General features: G+C 40.4%; 2 protein-coding genes across 5 annotated transcripts in view; one reads left to right on the top strand and one right to left on the bottom strand.

The window, feature by feature from the left end:
• The window catches only part of ARFGEF1 (ARF guanine nucleotide exchange factor 1), an 84,872-nt gene extending 71,233 nt beyond the window's left edge, over nt 1-13,639 (top strand). The window contains exons 30-39 of the mRNA XM_005479356.4: nt 670-799; nt 1,770-1,905; nt 2,007-2,145; nt 6,594-6,663; nt 8,224-8,353; nt 9,134-9,273; nt 9,649-9,817; nt 10,303-10,441; nt 11,333-11,450; nt 12,199-13,639. Coding sequence (XP_005479413.2) covers nt 670-799; nt 1,770-1,905; nt 2,007-2,145; nt 6,594-6,663; nt 8,224-8,353; nt 9,134-9,273; nt 9,649-9,817; nt 10,303-10,441; nt 11,333-11,450; nt 12,199-12,363 — 1,336 coding nt within the window. The 3' untranslated portion in view covers nt 12,364-13,639. The remainder of the gene's footprint in view (nt 1-669; nt 800-1,769; nt 1,906-2,006; nt 2,146-6,593; nt 6,664-8,223; nt 8,354-9,133; nt 9,274-9,648; nt 9,818-10,302; nt 10,442-11,332; nt 11,451-12,198) is intronic.
• CSPP1 (centrosome and spindle pole associated protein 1) overlaps nt 12,305-17,305 on the bottom strand; it is a 66,564-nt gene continuing 61,563 nt past the window's right edge. For all 4 annotated transcript variants that reach the window (XM_014274132.3, XM_014274264.3, XM_014274315.3 and 1 more), the window contains one exon: nt 12,305-17,147. In XM_014274132.3, the coding sequence (XP_014129607.2) occupies nt 16,918-17,147 (230 nt within the window). In that variant the 3' untranslated portion in view covers nt 12,305-16,917. The remainder of the gene's footprint in view (nt 17,148-17,305) is intronic.

Genomic DNA, 17,305 nt, shown 5'->3' with positions numbered 1-17,305 from the left:
TATAGCAATTAAGTCTGTGTTCTGTATATTTTAAATTTTTATTTTCTGTTATAATAAGCAACAAAGTTATGTAGTTGTGATTGCATTCTGTCTGGCTCATCCCACTTACCGTGGGGATTTTAAAACTGGTTTTATACCATGGTTCATTAAGTGGTTGAGGATTGCAGAAATGGTTAAAAAAAGCAAAGCTGTACTCTGATTTCATGTAAAACTTGCTTATTTTTCTGGAATATGATTTTCCCTTGTAAAGCATATTCAGTTGTAATTCTGATGTGAAATATGAGGGGTTGTACACAAATAACTTTAAATTTACACATTGGCATGGGAGCTGTGCACCTGGACTCCCTTTATAGCTGGTGAAGGTTAACTAGACTTTTGTACTTTTTAACTGGAAATATTTGTTTATTAATTTTTGTGGCCCTTGGTAAAGGAGTTGATTTACTATTTTAATTTCAATTTACCACAGCTCTCAAAAATATTTTTGGCTATTGCCTGCAACTATAAAGTGCTTTTTTACAAGCTGATTTTCTACTTATGTTTTGGATACTCGTGTATGTATATTTTTCTAAACAGTTTTTGAGTTTGTTATTGCTGCTGTAGTTGTACTTACTTGGTCTTGCTCATGTCTTTCTGTAACTCTTGGTATAAGCTGTTCTTTCTTCATTTCAGGGGCTTAACAGTAATGTTTGAAATAATGAAGACATATGGCCATACTTATGAAAAACACTGGTGGCAAGATTTATTTCGGATTGTCTTCAGGATATTTGACAACATGAAACTGCCAGAACAGCAGACTGAGGTGATAAAAGTGGAGGAAGATAATTTACATGAGAACTACATTTACAGTAGAAAACCTGTAATATAACTTAGTCAAGTAATGTTGGGTAAACCTCAGAACTTGGATGGTGGACCTGTGGTTCTAGTAGCCTTGTTGTGTTTTATTGGCATTCTGTTGGCAGGTGTTGTCACTTTTTTCATTTTTTTAAAGCCATAGTTGTAAAATACCTGGTAGTTTACACTAGGAACAGCAGAAGAATAGCATAAAATGCAATGTCTCTAGGGCTTGTAAGCAGAGCTGTAGCTTTTACATATGATGTTTGGAATATGAGACGCACAGCATGCTCATTTGAGTGAGGCTTGTAGTCAGCAGTGCAGTCACAATTAATAGAAATAAGTTCTGTTACTTCAAAATTTTTGATGACAAGGCAGAAAAAAAAACCCCCTCAGCCAAAGTGAAACCAAAACAGCACCCCACAACCAACCCACAGACAAACATAAACCACCCAAAACAGCACTGTGCTGTCATTGCACACTTTTGACCAGCCATTCAGGTTTTGATCTGCCAAACCAGAACCAGATACTGCTCTGAAAAACAACTGAAGTGGGCTTTAAAATGTAACTAATGTGTAAATTGTTAGTACTAGAAGTTAGATCAAAATTGTCAATTGTTTGAGAGGCTTTGTCTGGCTGTTTGTAGTAGGACGTGTCACTTCAATAATTTTTTTTCCCCCCTGGAAAATGCTTAAACACGGCTTTAGCTTGGTGTTAAATCATTGAGTAGGATTGGACACTAAGACTGTTGGTTTGTCTGTTCCTGTAGTTCTTTTTAACCTGCTTGTTAGCAAAGCAGGAGTTAAGGCTCCAGATTTTGAGGTTTTGAGATACGGAAATGAATTTCATGTCACTATAAAGCAAATCGAGTGAATACAAATATGTTTATGCAGAAGTTTTGCCTTCAGGTTGTAACTCTTCTTTTTTTTGACTCCTAGAAAGCTGAATGGATGACAACTACTTGTAACCATGCACTTTATGCAATCTGTGATGTATTTACACAGTATTTAGAAGTACTTAGTGATGTTCTTTTGGATGATATATTTGCACAGCTCTACTGGTGTGTGCAGCAAGGTAGGAACTGCACGAGTTATGTTAAAACAATGTTAACACTTTACAATGTTAACATTTACTGTTGAATGTGAATGAACAAATACCCTGTTTGTCTCTTACAGACAATGAACAACTGGCACGATCTGGTACAAACTGTTTGGAGAATGTTGTCATCCTTAATGGTGAAAAGTTCACCCTAGAAATCTGGGATAAAACTTGCACTTGCATGCTGGATATTTTCAAAACTACAATCCCTCATGCGTAAGACAACTGTTAATATTAATACTTTGTGCAGTAGTTTAACTAGATGATTTACCCATTTCAAACTCTTAGGTATCTCATGGGTGGGGTGAACAAAAAGCTGTTAAGTGTGGACTAAAGAGAAACAGACTTACTTGCAAGGTGGTGGTAAATTAGGTGTAGGTATTCTGTATTGTTAATGATGAAGTGTTAAAAACTAAAATACTGTATAGGAGATAAGCAAAAAAACTGTCCAACAACCTCCAGAATGTAATATGAATCAGTTTTAAGGTTTTGGATTTTTGGAGAAGTACTATATGATGTTTTTGTTATTTTTTTTTCTTTTTTTTCTTTTTTTTTTTGGTAATAGAAGATGCTGGCTTTGCTGTTTGTAATTACATTGGAGCTTTTGCCATAAAATACTAAAATACTGCAACAGTCCTAGAGATTTAAGTCTGTGTGGTTGATGGTTAATTTTCATCATATGTTTGTATGAACCTTAATATTTTTGTGAAAATTTTCTTGGCTACTTGGTAATTCTTTCCATTCGTATGATAACTCTATGTGAGGTTTCTTGGAGTAAGTAAGGCTGCACCATTCCAAGTGCTGTGTTTCATCCAGTTCATAGTCTTTGCTTCTGGGACCTACTTTAGGCCTGTAGAAAACTGAAGCAAAAGAAACCTTCTGCATGTCAGTCTTTCCCTTTCCTCTAAAATTCCTCCAGTTTTAGAGCTGCATATCAGATAGCACTGTAAGAGAGCTTCATTCATCTATTAAAAGATAAAATCTGTCACTAGCTCACTTTTTTTTTTTTTAAGTAAGTAGGTATAAATTAATTCCATCCATAAATAAGTCTAAAATGAAGCTGAAATATTTGGGAGCTAGCAAGATACTTCTGTATTTTGGTAACTGCCAAAAATAAAATTGGAAGCCACATCTCTGGATGTGGAAGTTCAGCTGAATTAACCCTAATTTATTAGGGCCTGTACTTGGAAAGATTTTGAAGTTAATATTCACTAGCAGAACATTTGCTTTGGTTTCAGCTTATGGTCAAAACTTACATTTCTGGGTATTCTTATAATTGAATATTAGAAACCTTTCTAGAACAGCATTTTGAATATCTTAATATTTAGACATACTCAAAAATACTCTTGTTGCCTTTAGTTATATCTAATTTGAAATATGTGTATTATTCACTTTGATGTTGAGGCCCTTCTGCTTCTCCAATGGGTTCTTTTCCTTAGGAGAGTATCCAACTCCTTCCTTTAACCTTCTCTTTCTTTCTCTTTTAATCTTTCTGTACCATCTTTTCAGAACTTCATTATGTTATTGCTTTTGAAATTTCTGGGAGGTTCCCAACTTTTGTAGTCTTATTTTGATTTTATGTAAGGGTACACATCTTTTTTTTTTTTTTTTTTCCCTTCTCTTTCTGGGTCCTAGGAGGATACTTCTTTTTTGCCTCTCTTTTTATGACATCTGGTTGTTTTTCTGAGACTCCTGGTTTGGCTGACATTTCGTATTTTATTTCTAATCCCTCTGTTATCCTTTTTTTCTTTTGCAATGGAACTTTTTCTCCCCTCCCATCCTTAGTGTTTTTATTATTTTATTTTTTTGACAATGCAAAAAAATTATCAGTTTTAATTTACCAGTTTTAATAAAACCACCCAGTTCTAATATTCAGCTTGTTGTGGTGCCTGCCTCAATGCTTAGAGAAGGCAAATGATCTCTTTACCTTTGTTTTTCCATGCCTGGAAGTAACACAGTAGTTAATGTTGAAATGGAGACAGACAAATCACACAGTGGTATATTTGAAAACTTTATGGGCAAGTGCTTTATTGCCAGTTGTCTTCAAATAGTCAGAGGCTGTGAATCTCTGGAGTGTGAAGTATTTTCTGGCAGAAGTTCTTATTAGTCTGATCAGGTAGAGAGTTTCATTTGTTCTTTTTTAGCATTCATATGAAACATCTTCCAGGTGTTGTGCAGCTTCTCTAATTTAAGAGCTGCAACATTGGCTGCAGTATGAGTTCTTAGTTGCAGTATCAGCCTCTGCTGGTTCTTGGCAAGTTACTTTTTTGCAGAGAGAGTTGATCATATTTCCTTGTTTGGAAAATGTACTATACTATTTACTCAGCTACCAATTTCTGCAGGGGTCAGTTACTAGAAAACCACAGGCCATGCTGCTGCCAAGCTTCTGCAGGTCACTGAGGTGTTGACAGCTGGAGATACTCATACAGAATGGCACAGAATGGCTGAAGTTGGAAGGGGCTCTGGAGGTTTTGTAGCCCAACCCCTGTGCTTAGGCATGGCCACCCCAAAGCACTTTTCCCAGCACCATGTCCTGACTTTCTAATATCTCCAAGGGGGGAAGCTCCACAGCCTTTCTGAGCAACCTCTGCCTTGTGCTTGATCACCCTCACAGTGAAAAACTGTTTCCTAATGCTCCTAGGGAACTTCCTGTGTTTGTACCATTGCCTCTGGTCCTGGCATTGGGAATCACTGGAAAAAGCCTGGCTCTGCTTTGCCCCCACATTTCAGATATTTATAGTGTGTTGATAAGTTGTCCTGAGCCTTTTCTTCTCCAGGCTGGACAGTCCTCATTGTCTCAGACTCTCCTTATGGGAGAGATGCTCTGGTTCCTTCTTCACCTTTGTGGCTTTTTGCTGAACTTTGTCCAGCAGGTCCATCTCTCAAACTGGGGAGCCCAGGACTGGCCACAGTGCTGAGCAGAGGGGCAGGGTCCCCTTCCCACCTGCTGGCAGCTCTCCTCACACAGCCCAGCCTAGAATTTGCTTTCCCTGCAGCAAGGGCACCCTGCTCACTCACATCCCGCCTGGTGACTGCCAGGATCCCCAGGGCCTTCTCTGCAGGCCAGGCTGCTCCCCAGCTGGGCAGCCGCAGCACGTCCTGGCATCTTTGGCCTTGCTCCCCCCAGGTGGAGAACTTTGTTCTGCCCTCACTGAACTGCACAGGGTTCCCATCAGCCCATGCTCCAGCCTGTGGAAGTCCCTCTGGATGGCAGCATGACCCTCTGGTGTATCAGCCACTCCTCCTACTTTGTGTCATCCAGCATCCTGAGAGTGCTCTCTGCCCCATCTGGGTGATGGACATTGTCCATTGAAGTGTCCATGAAGATGGACGGATTGAACCCAGCATTGACCACTGTACCACTGGCCTCCAGCTAGATTCTGGGCACCTCATCACCATCCTCTTGGCTTAGCTATTCAGTCAGTTTGCAGTCCACCTCTTTGCTCATCCAGCCTATCAATTTTTGCTTATTGTAATGGTTTCTTTAATTTTTCTTTTAGTTTAATTTCTCTTTTAGTTTAATTTCTCTTCTGTTCATAATTTTTGTTAATTTAAATTTTCTGAAGCTTCGTAAGAGCGAGTCTTGGCTTTCTGGTGCTGAGAAATCCAGTGTGAGGGCCCTCTTATCTTCAAAAAACTCAAGAGTTAGAATTGGTTCCTTGCACAGATTATGGTGGTCCAGCCTCCACCAACTCATAGTGGCTCATTATCCCAATGCCTCAATTTATGTTCTTGCAGCTTTCAGGAATCAATTCAGTTCTCTATTCTATTTGTTGCCTTATTACATGCCTCAAGTTTTTATCTTATTTGTCTTTTTAGTTATCCAGTATTCAGTTTTCTGGAGATCAGTGGTACATTTACTTAGGAAGCTTAACTTGGTGTAAAAACTTTCCCTTAGGAAATGCAGACACAAATGTCCAATATGTGTTACCTCGCACAGATGGAGACTAAAGAGTTTGAGACCATGACAATGACAAGTAATTCTGATCTTACTTTGCAGCAGTAGATTGGATGGAACAAGAAATGATGGGACAGCTTAGGTTATTTAATCCAGTTTCCCTCAATTCTTGGCAGGTACAGACAGCCTCAGTAAGTTACAATTGGTGTAGAAATTTTTTAGTGCTAAGGTTAAAGTCCTCAAGACAACGGCGTCTTACAGGAAACCAGCAGGGAAGAGATCAGAAGTATTGTCAGATTTGATACCTCATAACAGCAATGAATCCTCAGTGGAAGTGATGAAATTTTAATTGGAAATAGAAACATAATCCTGGAATATACCCCAGACAGAGAATGCAAAACATCTCAAATGTTAATGAGGCTTCTTCTGGAGTAGATTCATTCTTTCTTCTAGATCAAGTTTAAGGCAGTGTGGGAGAAGAGGCCCACTAATGGCACTAAAACTCTGCATCAAAACAAATATAGTATTTCTGAGAAAAGCTAATCCACCTCAGTATAGTCTACTTGTCCATCCAAGGTAGTTGGCAGAAATGTTGAAGTTCAACAAGCACAGTACTTACACTTTCAAATGTGTGAAAAAAATAAGGTGCACTTAGAATTGAAATTAATGCAAAAACCCCACATCATGTTGAAGGGAGTTTTTAGAGTGTTGGTTCTGATTTATATTTGAAACTTGGTAAATTTGGGACTGGTGTTGTGTTTTCAAGGCTGCTGACTTGGAGACCAGTCGGTGGGGAGTTCTGCTCTGGCTCTGCTTCTGATGCAAAAGAAAAACTGGTAAGCTGCTGGAATAAACAAAACAATAATTTAAGATTGCAAGAGCTCGGTACAAATGTGTTGTGATGTAGAATAGGTGAAAATATACTTGCTTTAAATACATTTTTCAGTTTTGATTTATGTGATTTTTTTTTCCAGCTCAAGTGCTATTTAATGTTTTAAAATGGCCAGGAATTAATTGATAAAGAAGTATGTATTTGTTTGCAGCAAAGTTGACTTCCATGAATTGGCTGTAGGTAGTTACCTATGTTTGTTTTAGGTACTGTCCTGTGACTGGCAGGTTTCTCTAATACTGTATTTGGGCTTTGAGTTGTTTTGTGGTTTGGGTCATGGTTTTCTTTCATTTTGTACTGGAAAGAAGAGAAACTGCTGAAGAGGAATAGATTGGCAGACTGACTTTTTTTGCCTCCAAATTTTCTCTTGTAATAAGACCTTAAATATCAATTTAAAGTAGAAAATTTGTATAACCACCAGATTTCTTAGTGTTGATTGAAGAAACTGGTGTGAAGTCTGGATTTGTCTGCCAGTGACAGCTCCTGTAGCTACATTGCTACTGATGAGAATTAGTTTAGCTTTTGGACATTGTCACAAGATTGCTGCATAAAGTTCTTTATAGATTAATGAAGTACTTGATACAAGTTGCTCAAGGCTAATGGTCCAGATGAGCTTTACTAAGAGAGCCTGACACCCTCCCTTTATCTTTATGAAGTGTTACCATAATTCAGCTTAAACAAAGTAAATGTTTGTGAAGGTCAGTTCTCAATATATGGGTATTGTACCTTTGTTCTGTACCATGACTCATTTATAGTGGTTTGATCTAAACATATTGGCTATATTTTTGATCCATTTATGTCAAATATAATAGCATGCATAAATGTCTTAGTCTTGAGTAAATTGAAATATCTTTTTCCTTTGAAATAGTTTAACATTATTGTTTTTAAAAAATATTTTTGTCTTCAGTGTAAAAATTAACAGAATTAACAGAACTTGTGTAATAAATTATACTAAAGGAAAAATACTTTGGCTATCTCATTTAGTAGGATAGAATCTTAGGGCTTTGGATTGTTTCATTGCATTTTTGTTTAGGTTGCTCAAATATGATGGAGTGTTTTGCTATCAGTAGACATGATACCTATTAAAATATATATTTTTACTTAGTAGAGATGAAAACTTTGGTTATCTGCTGATATGAGAAGCTGAGGTGTTCTTTACAGGAACCTGCCAGCAAACCTCCTACTCTTCATCTGGTAAAAGCTGTAGTAACTCTTGAGTGACAGAAGAAATTCTTGGAGGGAGTGCAAAAACCTATCTGAAAAATGCTGCTCATTGCATTTTCTGTGTACTTAAGTAGTTGTTACTTGTTAAATTTTCAGTTGTTTCTTAGTAGCTCATCTTTCTGGTACAGCTTTCATGAATGCTCATAGGAAATATGACTCAAGTGAATGAAAGTGCAGTGTTGAAACAGCAAATGTCCTGAGCTCTGAAGAGCACAGCACTATTACCAATTACTAGAAGTTTTCTGTAAGTTAATTACTTAATTTTCCTTTTTTTTCTTTTCAGGATACAATCTCCCAGAAGTCAGTAGATATCCATGACTCCATCCAGCCTCGATCTTCAGATGGACGCCCATTTCAGCCCAGCACAGGGGCCACGGTAGCAGAGGAAGCAACTAAAGCCAGGCCAGCAGCAAGTGTGTACTCTGCAGGGGTTTGGAATTTTTATCTGTGTAGTATGAACTGGATGTTTGATGTATTAGTTACAGCCCCAGCTGTGATTTCAGAAACATGATGGGAAGAAATCACGTCGTTTAAATTTTTGTCTTCTTGTAGTATGATAGAATTCTCTTCGATTCCTGTGGGTCCACATTTTTTGCCTCTTAGAGTTCAACTGCAAGCTTCTAGGCTTTTTACCCAAAGCAAAATATTAAAAATAGTAATTTCTTTACAGTGCTGTGTGAAATTTCTTTTCTTAGGAGCAGAGATTTTTCAGTGCAAAATGCAAAAGAAGCAGTAGCTGAAAAAGAATTCTGTCTATGATTTGAGGAGAGTTTATCAAACCCTTATTTAAGATCCTTGTGCAATTGTGTTTCATTGCTTAAAATGGTCATGTGGTACATTAGTACTTGCCACAGCTGCAAACAAGCATGGTGCCAATGTTGTGCTAAGCCTCCTCCTGCCTGGGAGCAGCCTCTGGCTGTTGCTATTGCACTGGAGGTCCAAGTCACTCATTTTGGTGATTTTTAGTTAACACTAAACCAGGTTGATCCAATGTATCACAGACAACTTCAGGAAACAGTTTTTTAAGAAGTTCCAGTTGGTAACATGGTGATCTCTCCTGGTGTTAGTAATTCCAGCAGGTGGATTCCAGGTTTGCTTTACACGTGTTCTTGAAGTTAAACTGTTCTTCAACATACCCTCAAAACAGCTCAGAAAAGTTCTTTAGTTAACAAATAACTTTCTTTCCTTTAAAGAATTTCCAGAACAGAAGTTATTTGCTGCTCTTTTGATCAAGTGTGTTGTGCAGCTGGAACTCATTCAGACGATCGACAACATTGTGTTCTTCCCAGCAACTAGCAAAAAAGAGGATGCAGAGAATCTAGCAGCAGCACAAGTAAGTGGAACTGATAGGTACCTCTCTTTTTAGCAACTTTTCTTCCAAAGGTGTTAAGTTTCTCGAACTCCTGTAGCATCTGCTAATTTATAATTTTTACATGCATTTTAGAATTTCCATTGGCCTGTTGAGATCTTGTACAGCTTCCATTACATTGCATTTGCTGTGCCAGGGCAGCACTGTGGAGATTTAAACATGTATTGCTGAAAGGGATTTGTATATCTGGGATGTGGATACCACCTTTAATGCAGTGTTAAGTTTAAGTACAAGTGCAGATGTAAACAGGGTAGGATTGAGTTATCTCAGGAACTTGCTGAAAACAGGTGTGAATTTTTACTTCAAATCTTTTTCTTCCTGTTTCCCTTTTGTCAATAGAGAGATGCAGTAGACTTTGATGTCCATGTGGATACACAGGATCAAGGGATGTATCGTTTCCTAACATCACAGCAGCTTTTCAAACTTCTTGATTGTCTGCTGGAATCTCACAGATTTGCTAAAGCATTTAATTCAAACAATGAACAAAGAACTGCTCTCTGGAAAGCAGGTGAGTCAGTCCTCCTGAAGAAATACTTTGTGACAGTGTGAATTGACCCAAAAATAGGGCAGGAGTACTTTGATGCTAAATGTAAAAGTTGAAGCTTTGGCTCTATAAGTGTAGGATTCATAAAGGGAGGAGACCTAATCTGTGGAGGTGCAAATATCTCTGATTTCCGAAAATTAAAGGTTTCACTGAGGTACAGCTGCCAAGCTGATTCTTGGCTGTAGGTGTGAGTCCCATGCTTGGAAACTGCAGGTACAAGCACAGGTTTCACAGCCAGTTATAAGCTGATACTAAAAATGGGTGCCAAACACAATTCTGGCACGTATAAATAGGTTGATTTTTAGCGATGCTCCATTGTAATAATATTATGAGAAAATAATTAACTGAGGTGATTCTTCTGTCTGTGTGCAGAAGATGCTAAAAAAGAGAAGTGGGGGACTGTAATAAACTGAACCAAAAATCTCAGTGGATGCTTGGAATTCCCGTAGGTTTCAAAGGGAAGTCCAAGCCCAACCTGCTGAAGCAGGAGACGAGCAGCCTGGCCTGCGGGCTGCGCATCCTGTTCCGCATGTACATGGACGAGAGCCGCACCAGCGCCTGGGAGGAGGTCCAGCAGAGGCTGCTGAAGTAAGGCCCGTGGAGCTGAGCCTGTGGTGCTATTTCTCATGTTAAAGAAAGGGGGGGCGTTATTTAAAAGGACAGACCATCTCTGTTTGCAGTAAATTTCTGGAGCCAACACCTGTGTGTGGTGGTCACTGCTAATGTTAAGAGTTTTATGTTCTGTGGAGAGTGCTGGGCCTCCAGCTACTGATGCTGTCTCTCCTTTTTGTTCCCATTGCATGTTCTGCAGGGAGAACAAAGATTTTTTTTCACCTTGTTTTGTATCATGTGGGTAGGTGGGGGCTCTTCTTTAAAAAGGAAAGCAGCTATCACCTAAACCCTGTTTTTTCTTTCACTGACCTCAGGTATTTTAGACAGCTGGCACTGTTTCTTCTCATTTTCAGAAATGGACTCTGGGCTCTAGCAGCCTTGTGAGCATACAGAGGCCTTTGGCTCTTTGGTTATTGATCTGAATGTTTTTTGTTTATAAAGTTTTCAAGCAACTGTTAGAATAAGGGAGGGCTTTAAACCTCAACAGCAACACTTAAGGCTAAGACTTGAAGACTAGGAAGCAGAGCTGAAAGCTGCCTGTTACTTCAACATGAGATATTCCTAAAGCCCACATGATGCTTTGTCAGATGCCTCTCAGAGAGCACTTGATATATTTCAAATACATTCACAGACAGTATAATCACATTTTGTCAGCTTATTTATTACTGAAGTCCATGGACTTTGGGTTTGACTTAAACAAGGTCACTGCTTTCTGTCATTAGGCAGGCTTAGAGCAGCTTTCATAAAGCAGTGCTGTTCTACACCAGGGCTTTACACTGCCAGAATTTGCAAAGCCAGAGCTCTCTTTCTGCAGTAGAGCTCAGAAGGAAATGTGAGTTACAATATTTTTGTGTCTTTTGTCTCCAGTGTCTGCAGCGAGGCTCTGAGCTATTTCCTCACCCTTACATCAGAAAGCCATCGGGAAGCCTGGACTAACCTTTTACTCTTATTTTTGACTAAAGTCCTGAAGATAAGTGATGAAAGGGTAGGTAACTGTTTGCAGTGAGTGATGTTTCAGATGACATGTACAGGTAAGAAGTAGTTCCAGACTGGTTCATCACACACAGTTACAGACTTGACTTTAAAAGCTCTTGCTGCTCTGTAGCCACTCTTGTGTTGAGGGAATATACATTCAAACTGCACTTGACAGATACTGACACTAATAATTCAGTGTGAAGGTGCAATGAGTGATAAAATAAAATGTGCCAGAGAAGTTTAAAGATGCTGGAATCCTTTAGAAGTGTGTGTTAAATTGTTTTTTACCCCTCTCCTGCTGAGGAAGACAATTAGTGATATTTTATTCAAAGAATTAACTCTTGTTTCTGCTGCCAGTGCTGCAGGTACACGTACATCTTGACCTTCTCCAAAGCAGTTCTGCAGTAAATAAATCCCTGTTTAATCTCCCTCTAAGAACACTTGGCTGAAATAATTAAGTGATGAAAAAGGCCAACTGCAAGAAAAAAGCTCATAATAGAAAAATATTTCCTCTTGTAGAATAAGCATTAGTAAGGAGCTTTGTGTAGCTGGTGAGCATCTGTCAGAGTATATCACAGCTGTCTTAGCCTTGTTCTAGCACTGAAATTCTGCTAATTTCAGTTGTAAAGGTGTTTCTGCTTGTCACTTTGGGTTTCTCACCCTCATTTGGGAGAGCATTTAATATTCTGATTTTGCAGTGTGCTTCCTGAGGTGTACTCATGTATAACAGAGTCATTTCTTGTTTGTTTTCTCCTCAGTTCAAGGCCCATGCCTCGTTCTACTACCCTTTGCTGTGTGAAATCATGCAGTTTGACCTGATTCCTGAGCTCCGGGCTGTGTTGCGAAGGTTTTTCCTGCGGATCGGGGTGGTTTTCCAGATATCCCAACCACCAGAACAAGAGCCTGGGATAAGCAAGCATTAGCAGATAGTGATGCTCTGTTTCCAAGTTTATATTCCTCAGCTAAATAAAAGGACCAGGTAGCTGGGCCATTCTGTCTGGATCTCCATGTAAATGGTTTCTTTCTCTGGCAGTGTGTATCCAAGGGTTAACGGTACAGACGCTTCCAACTGTAATTAAGGCTTGCAGCACTCCAGTCCCTCTCTTTCCTGGCAGATTCTCTCCCATCGGTTTCTCTTGCCTGGCTCCTGCTGAGCACAGAGCCAGTTTATAGCACAGTCCCCCTTGTCAGCACGGGCTGCAGTGTCCTTTACTGTCCTAGACAGCAGCATAGCAACAGATGTTTATGGCGGGTGTGAAAGTGAAGTGTACCCAAAGAAACATATATATGTAAAGGTTTGAGCTTCTGCGAGAAGTACAACTCAGGAGAGCTGTATTTTGAAGGATAAAATGTTTATAGTGAAAAGAAAAAGGAGATTATTGTTCATGGAAAAAAATATTTAGCAACTATGTCTGATATTCTAAGATTTTTGCACACTCAGGCTGTCTGAGACATTGGTAATCATCCTTCTGTGAAAATGTACAGAGATGCAGATCTGTAATATAAACTCTTTAACACTATACAGTTCTTCCCAAATGATTTTATTTCTGTAATACTGATTTGTTGAAAGCCCATAACTCTTCCTTGTTTACCAAATGCACTAGAAGTTTGGGTTTCTTTTTTGGGTTGTGATTTTTTTTTTCTTCCTTTTTTGTTATTTTTGTTTTGTTTTGTTTCATTGTAGCCCAGAAGTTATTGTTGCCGACTTTTGTCAAGAACAGCGGTAGAAATATCACGACTGACATAACTACCTGTAATATACTTGTTTTAGGGCTTTGAAATATAACGAGCCATTGAAATGATGATCCTTCAAGGACTGGAACTTGAATCACTGCAAACAAGTCTAGGTTGTGTCTGCTGTCAGATGTTTTTTGTTTGATGTAGATTTCACTCTTATGTACAGAATTTAATGTTGGATATATTCAAGTAACAAATCTGGCATGGTTTGGGGATGGTTAAATTTATTGGAAATGTATTCATACTGTGAATTGTGCTCTGATGGTTAACAGACGAGATTGTCAAGCATTCTGTATTACAATGGATGTAGAAATTTTTTTCAGATGGACAAAATGTATATGGTACAGATATGTAAAGTTTTCTATGTAAAAAAAATTCTGTACAACTTTCTGTACAATATTTGGTTCTCATCTGGCATATTCTAATCAGGTTATAGGTCAATAAAGTTTTTGAACTCTTTCATCAGTGCAATCAAAACCAGTCTAATCCACAGCTACTTGTTTTACAGTTTGCTTTGCCTCTCATGCTTTTGTTTCAAAGGAGCAAACCCCAGACCCTGGGAGCAGAAAGCTTGGTGCTCTCTGGGTGACTGGGATGCCTCTTCTCACTGTTAGAGACAAATACAGGGGAAAAGGAGTGATAAATTAAAAAAAAAAAAAGGTGGGCAGGGCTGGAGGAGAATAAAAGCGCTACGTGAACTGGTCAGATGGACCCCTTAGTGCTGCACAGAGAGAAGCTCAGAGCTGCACTTCACTCTCTGGGGATTAAAACACAAGCACCAAACAGCTGCTGGATGAAGGGGGAAGGGAAGGGAAGGGAAGGGAAGGGATTACAGTTCTGCTGACTTGGAACACATCAGCCAACTCAGCCATGTCAGTGTCTTCAGTTTTGCTAGTATGAGTGGAATTGGATTGTTCTCCAGTGTCTTCCCACTAAACTGACTGGCACAGGAGAGCAGTGGGAAGAGCAAGGTGTGTGAGGGAGCCTCCTCTCCTTCAGGGCAATGTATCTGCCACAGGCATTCACAGCAGGCTCCGAAAGCAGATCAGTGCAATAGCTATTGGAAAAGCCAGAAAAGGGAATTAAATGCTGTGACCTGTGGTTCAGAGTTTGCTCATAAAGTTAATTTAGGTGGAGCAAAACCAAATAGCAATTACCAGAGTCAGAAGGGGTAGAATTGAGGTTATTTGAATTAATTGTAGCCTTTCCTCGTGGACTGTATTTTACTTGCTCAGTTTGTTGTGCTGTGCTTTAAACTTAAACTGCTGTGTTAGGCCAGACCTAAGGTCCTTGACAGTGACCAGTAATAATTTTTATGGTGAGTATAATGTGTCCCATCCTATTCATTGTCTCACTCTCCCCCATGGCTTTACTGTTCTGAGACCATTGCCAGGGTGTCCCTGACACTGCTGCCCTGAGCACTGTTTAAACATCCCCTGTTCCTTGTGTGTCTGCCCGATTGCTTCTACTCATCTGTGTTCAAGATAGAGCAGTGAGTACAATGAATTATCTAAAACCTTGGGCAGTTGGTGTTTTGGGGCTCTTTCCAGTTTTAAACCTCACTGCTTATTGTTTTGTTGTGTACTCCTCTTTAGTAAGGACATTATTCTTTTATAGCCTGGCCTTTTCATGCCTTATTTATTGCTCATGTGGAACAGGCCCCATAGCTGTTTAATTTTGGGTCATTGGGAGCTGAGCTTCGGTGTCATTGTAACTTCTGTGCCTCTCTTCAATGTTCTTGCAATGCCAGAGCAGCACCAGGTGTGCTCTGGGCATTGTGTTCAGCTTGCAGCTTTCTGAACACTCACATATGAGATCATTGTCAGAAATCTGGTTCTCCTTTAGTGATGTCAGCATCCATCAGGGCTGGGACTGCAGATAGATTTATTTTGCAGGTGAGGCTGTCAAGATAAAAGGTTAGGGAGGCAGAAGGGCCCTGCCAAAAGCTGAACTTTGGAGAGGCAGAGAGCACTGAAGAAAGATCTGGAAAGGGAAGATGCAAAGGATTCAGTGTCCTGGGTAGTGCCCAAGGGAGGGAAGCTGCAGGGAAGAGTGGAATTCATGGTGCTAAGGCTGCTGAGCAGTGAGGTTGAAGTAACTGCAGTGGTTTCAGGCCACAGCACAGGTGAAGGAAGTAACTGAGAGGGGGTTGTGCCACATCCTGGCCTTGAACTGGAGGAAAGGAATGCCCAGTTCTGATGGTCCGTGGCAGTTATGAAGCTTATTGCGGTGAAATGAGGGTGGCTTTTTAGGGAGACACTTCGGCTTCTCTCAGGAAAATCTCTGATTAAAATTAAGGAAATAATAATTAAACTGTGTGGGCAGTTAGATGAGGAAGAGAAATTCTGCATCTAGCCTGGAGTTGCTACAGTGAATGTGTCTCAAACTTCAACTTGTGAGGCAGCTGGAGAGAGCCCTCAGGGCAGGTGACAAAGTATAAAAGGCAGAAGGTGGACTTTGGCATGGGAGGGTGGTAAGTGTATGATTAGAAAGCATTCTCACAGTCTCGGGGAAGTCCAGCCTGAAGCAGCCTTGCAGCCTGAGGTACCTGCTCCAGCCCAGGTCAGGGATTGCCCAGTGCCCCTGCTTGAGTGGCCACGGCTGTCAGACCCACACTGCTGAACCTTCTCACTGCTGAGCTAGAAATTCTGGGTAAGAATTACCCTGGTTTGGCAAATCCTCTGGGAAGGAACATGCTAAGCCCATGAAGCTCAACAGCACACAGGTTTGGAAGTACATCTGTGAGCAAACAGTGACTGCCCTCATCATGGAAGTGCTGTAGCCTTCTGTCAAGTTTATAAAAGCTTGAAGGTGGCAATGTAGTAAAAACAAAAGACCTTGTAAAAAGTTCTAGTTTTCATCAGTGGTTTGTTAGGGTCATTTTTTCCCCTGTTGATCAGGTTTAGGCCTCTGGGTGAGAATTTCCTAACCAAAAGGAAAGTTGCAGCTTTACCCCAGCTTCACCTTGGTTGTGTAGTTCACTGAACTCCTAAAATCTTGCTCCAGTCCTTGCTAAAGCTCTGTGCTCTTAGTGAAGAGATCGTCCATGTTTCCATGTGTTTCCATATCTTTGGAGACAGCCTTAACACTCCAGTTTGTTCATGAGTAAATAAAAGCTGAAGCAAATAATAAATTAAGAAAATGGAAGTCTGCTTTCACAGTTTTTATAACAAAAATAATTTTAGTAACAAAATACTTTATTAACTCTTCAATCAGAAACATAAATATATTCAACAATATCTGTATTTTCAGCACACAACAAGTCAGGGAATGTAAGACACATTGTTAATAGTATTTTTTTTCCATGAAAGTGTAAGCTGTGATTTCATGCAGGACAGCCTTTATCCTGTATGAAAACCAAGTGTCCTTGTTCAAGTTACTCTTTGGGTAAAAACCTATTGCCCTTCTGCTCTTGGGCTGTTCTAATGCCAGAAAGTTTTGGAGTTTGACTATAAACCTAAAAAAATCTTTGATTTAATATCAAATTCACACACACCACACTGTTTCTGAGGCTGAAACTTCAGTTGTACAAAAAGTGCAAAAGCTGCCGAGCTATTCCTCCACGTCCCGGAACAGAAAACATCCCTGCGCTCCACCTCCGTTCCACTGCAGCGGCTGATCCTTTATTATTGCTATTTGCAGTGACACACGGCTCCTCTCTGCACACGGGAGAGAGCTCTCCCTCCCTGCGGCATTCCCGGCAGGACCGAGCGCTCCCTCCCGGCGCTTCCCGGGCGGAGTCAGCCGTGCGCGGTGGAGAGGCCGTGCCAGCCCACGGGCATCGCGCTCTGCGGGGACAGCGGCCCTGTGCCCTGCGGGGACAGCTGCCCTGCCCCCGGCTGCTCCGCCAGCAGCCGCCGCAGCGTGGCCGACGTGCCCGGCCGCAGCCAGGGCTCCGTGTCGGTGGAGCTGGCCTGGGACTGGGCGCGCTTCAGCAGCTCATCCACATCCCCTAGGGAAATGTCATCACCTGAGAGAGGAGAGCAACACGGCTGTTAGACCGGGCAACACGACACGGGGCAGGCTTGGCTGCAATCAGTGCAGCAATCATACTTTAAAATTACATACATATACATACATATATATATGTAGTATGTGTATATATATATATATATATGTGTGTGTGTG

Source organism: Zonotrichia albicollis, chromosome 1 (assembly GCF_047830755.1).
Source record: "Zonotrichia albicollis isolate bZonAlb1 chromosome 1, bZonAlb1.hap1, whole genome shotgun sequence".
NCBI lineage: Eukaryota > Metazoa > Chordata > Aves > Passeriformes > Passerellidae > Zonotrichia > Zonotrichia albicollis.
This window is presented reverse-complemented; position numbering and strand designations above follow the sequence as displayed.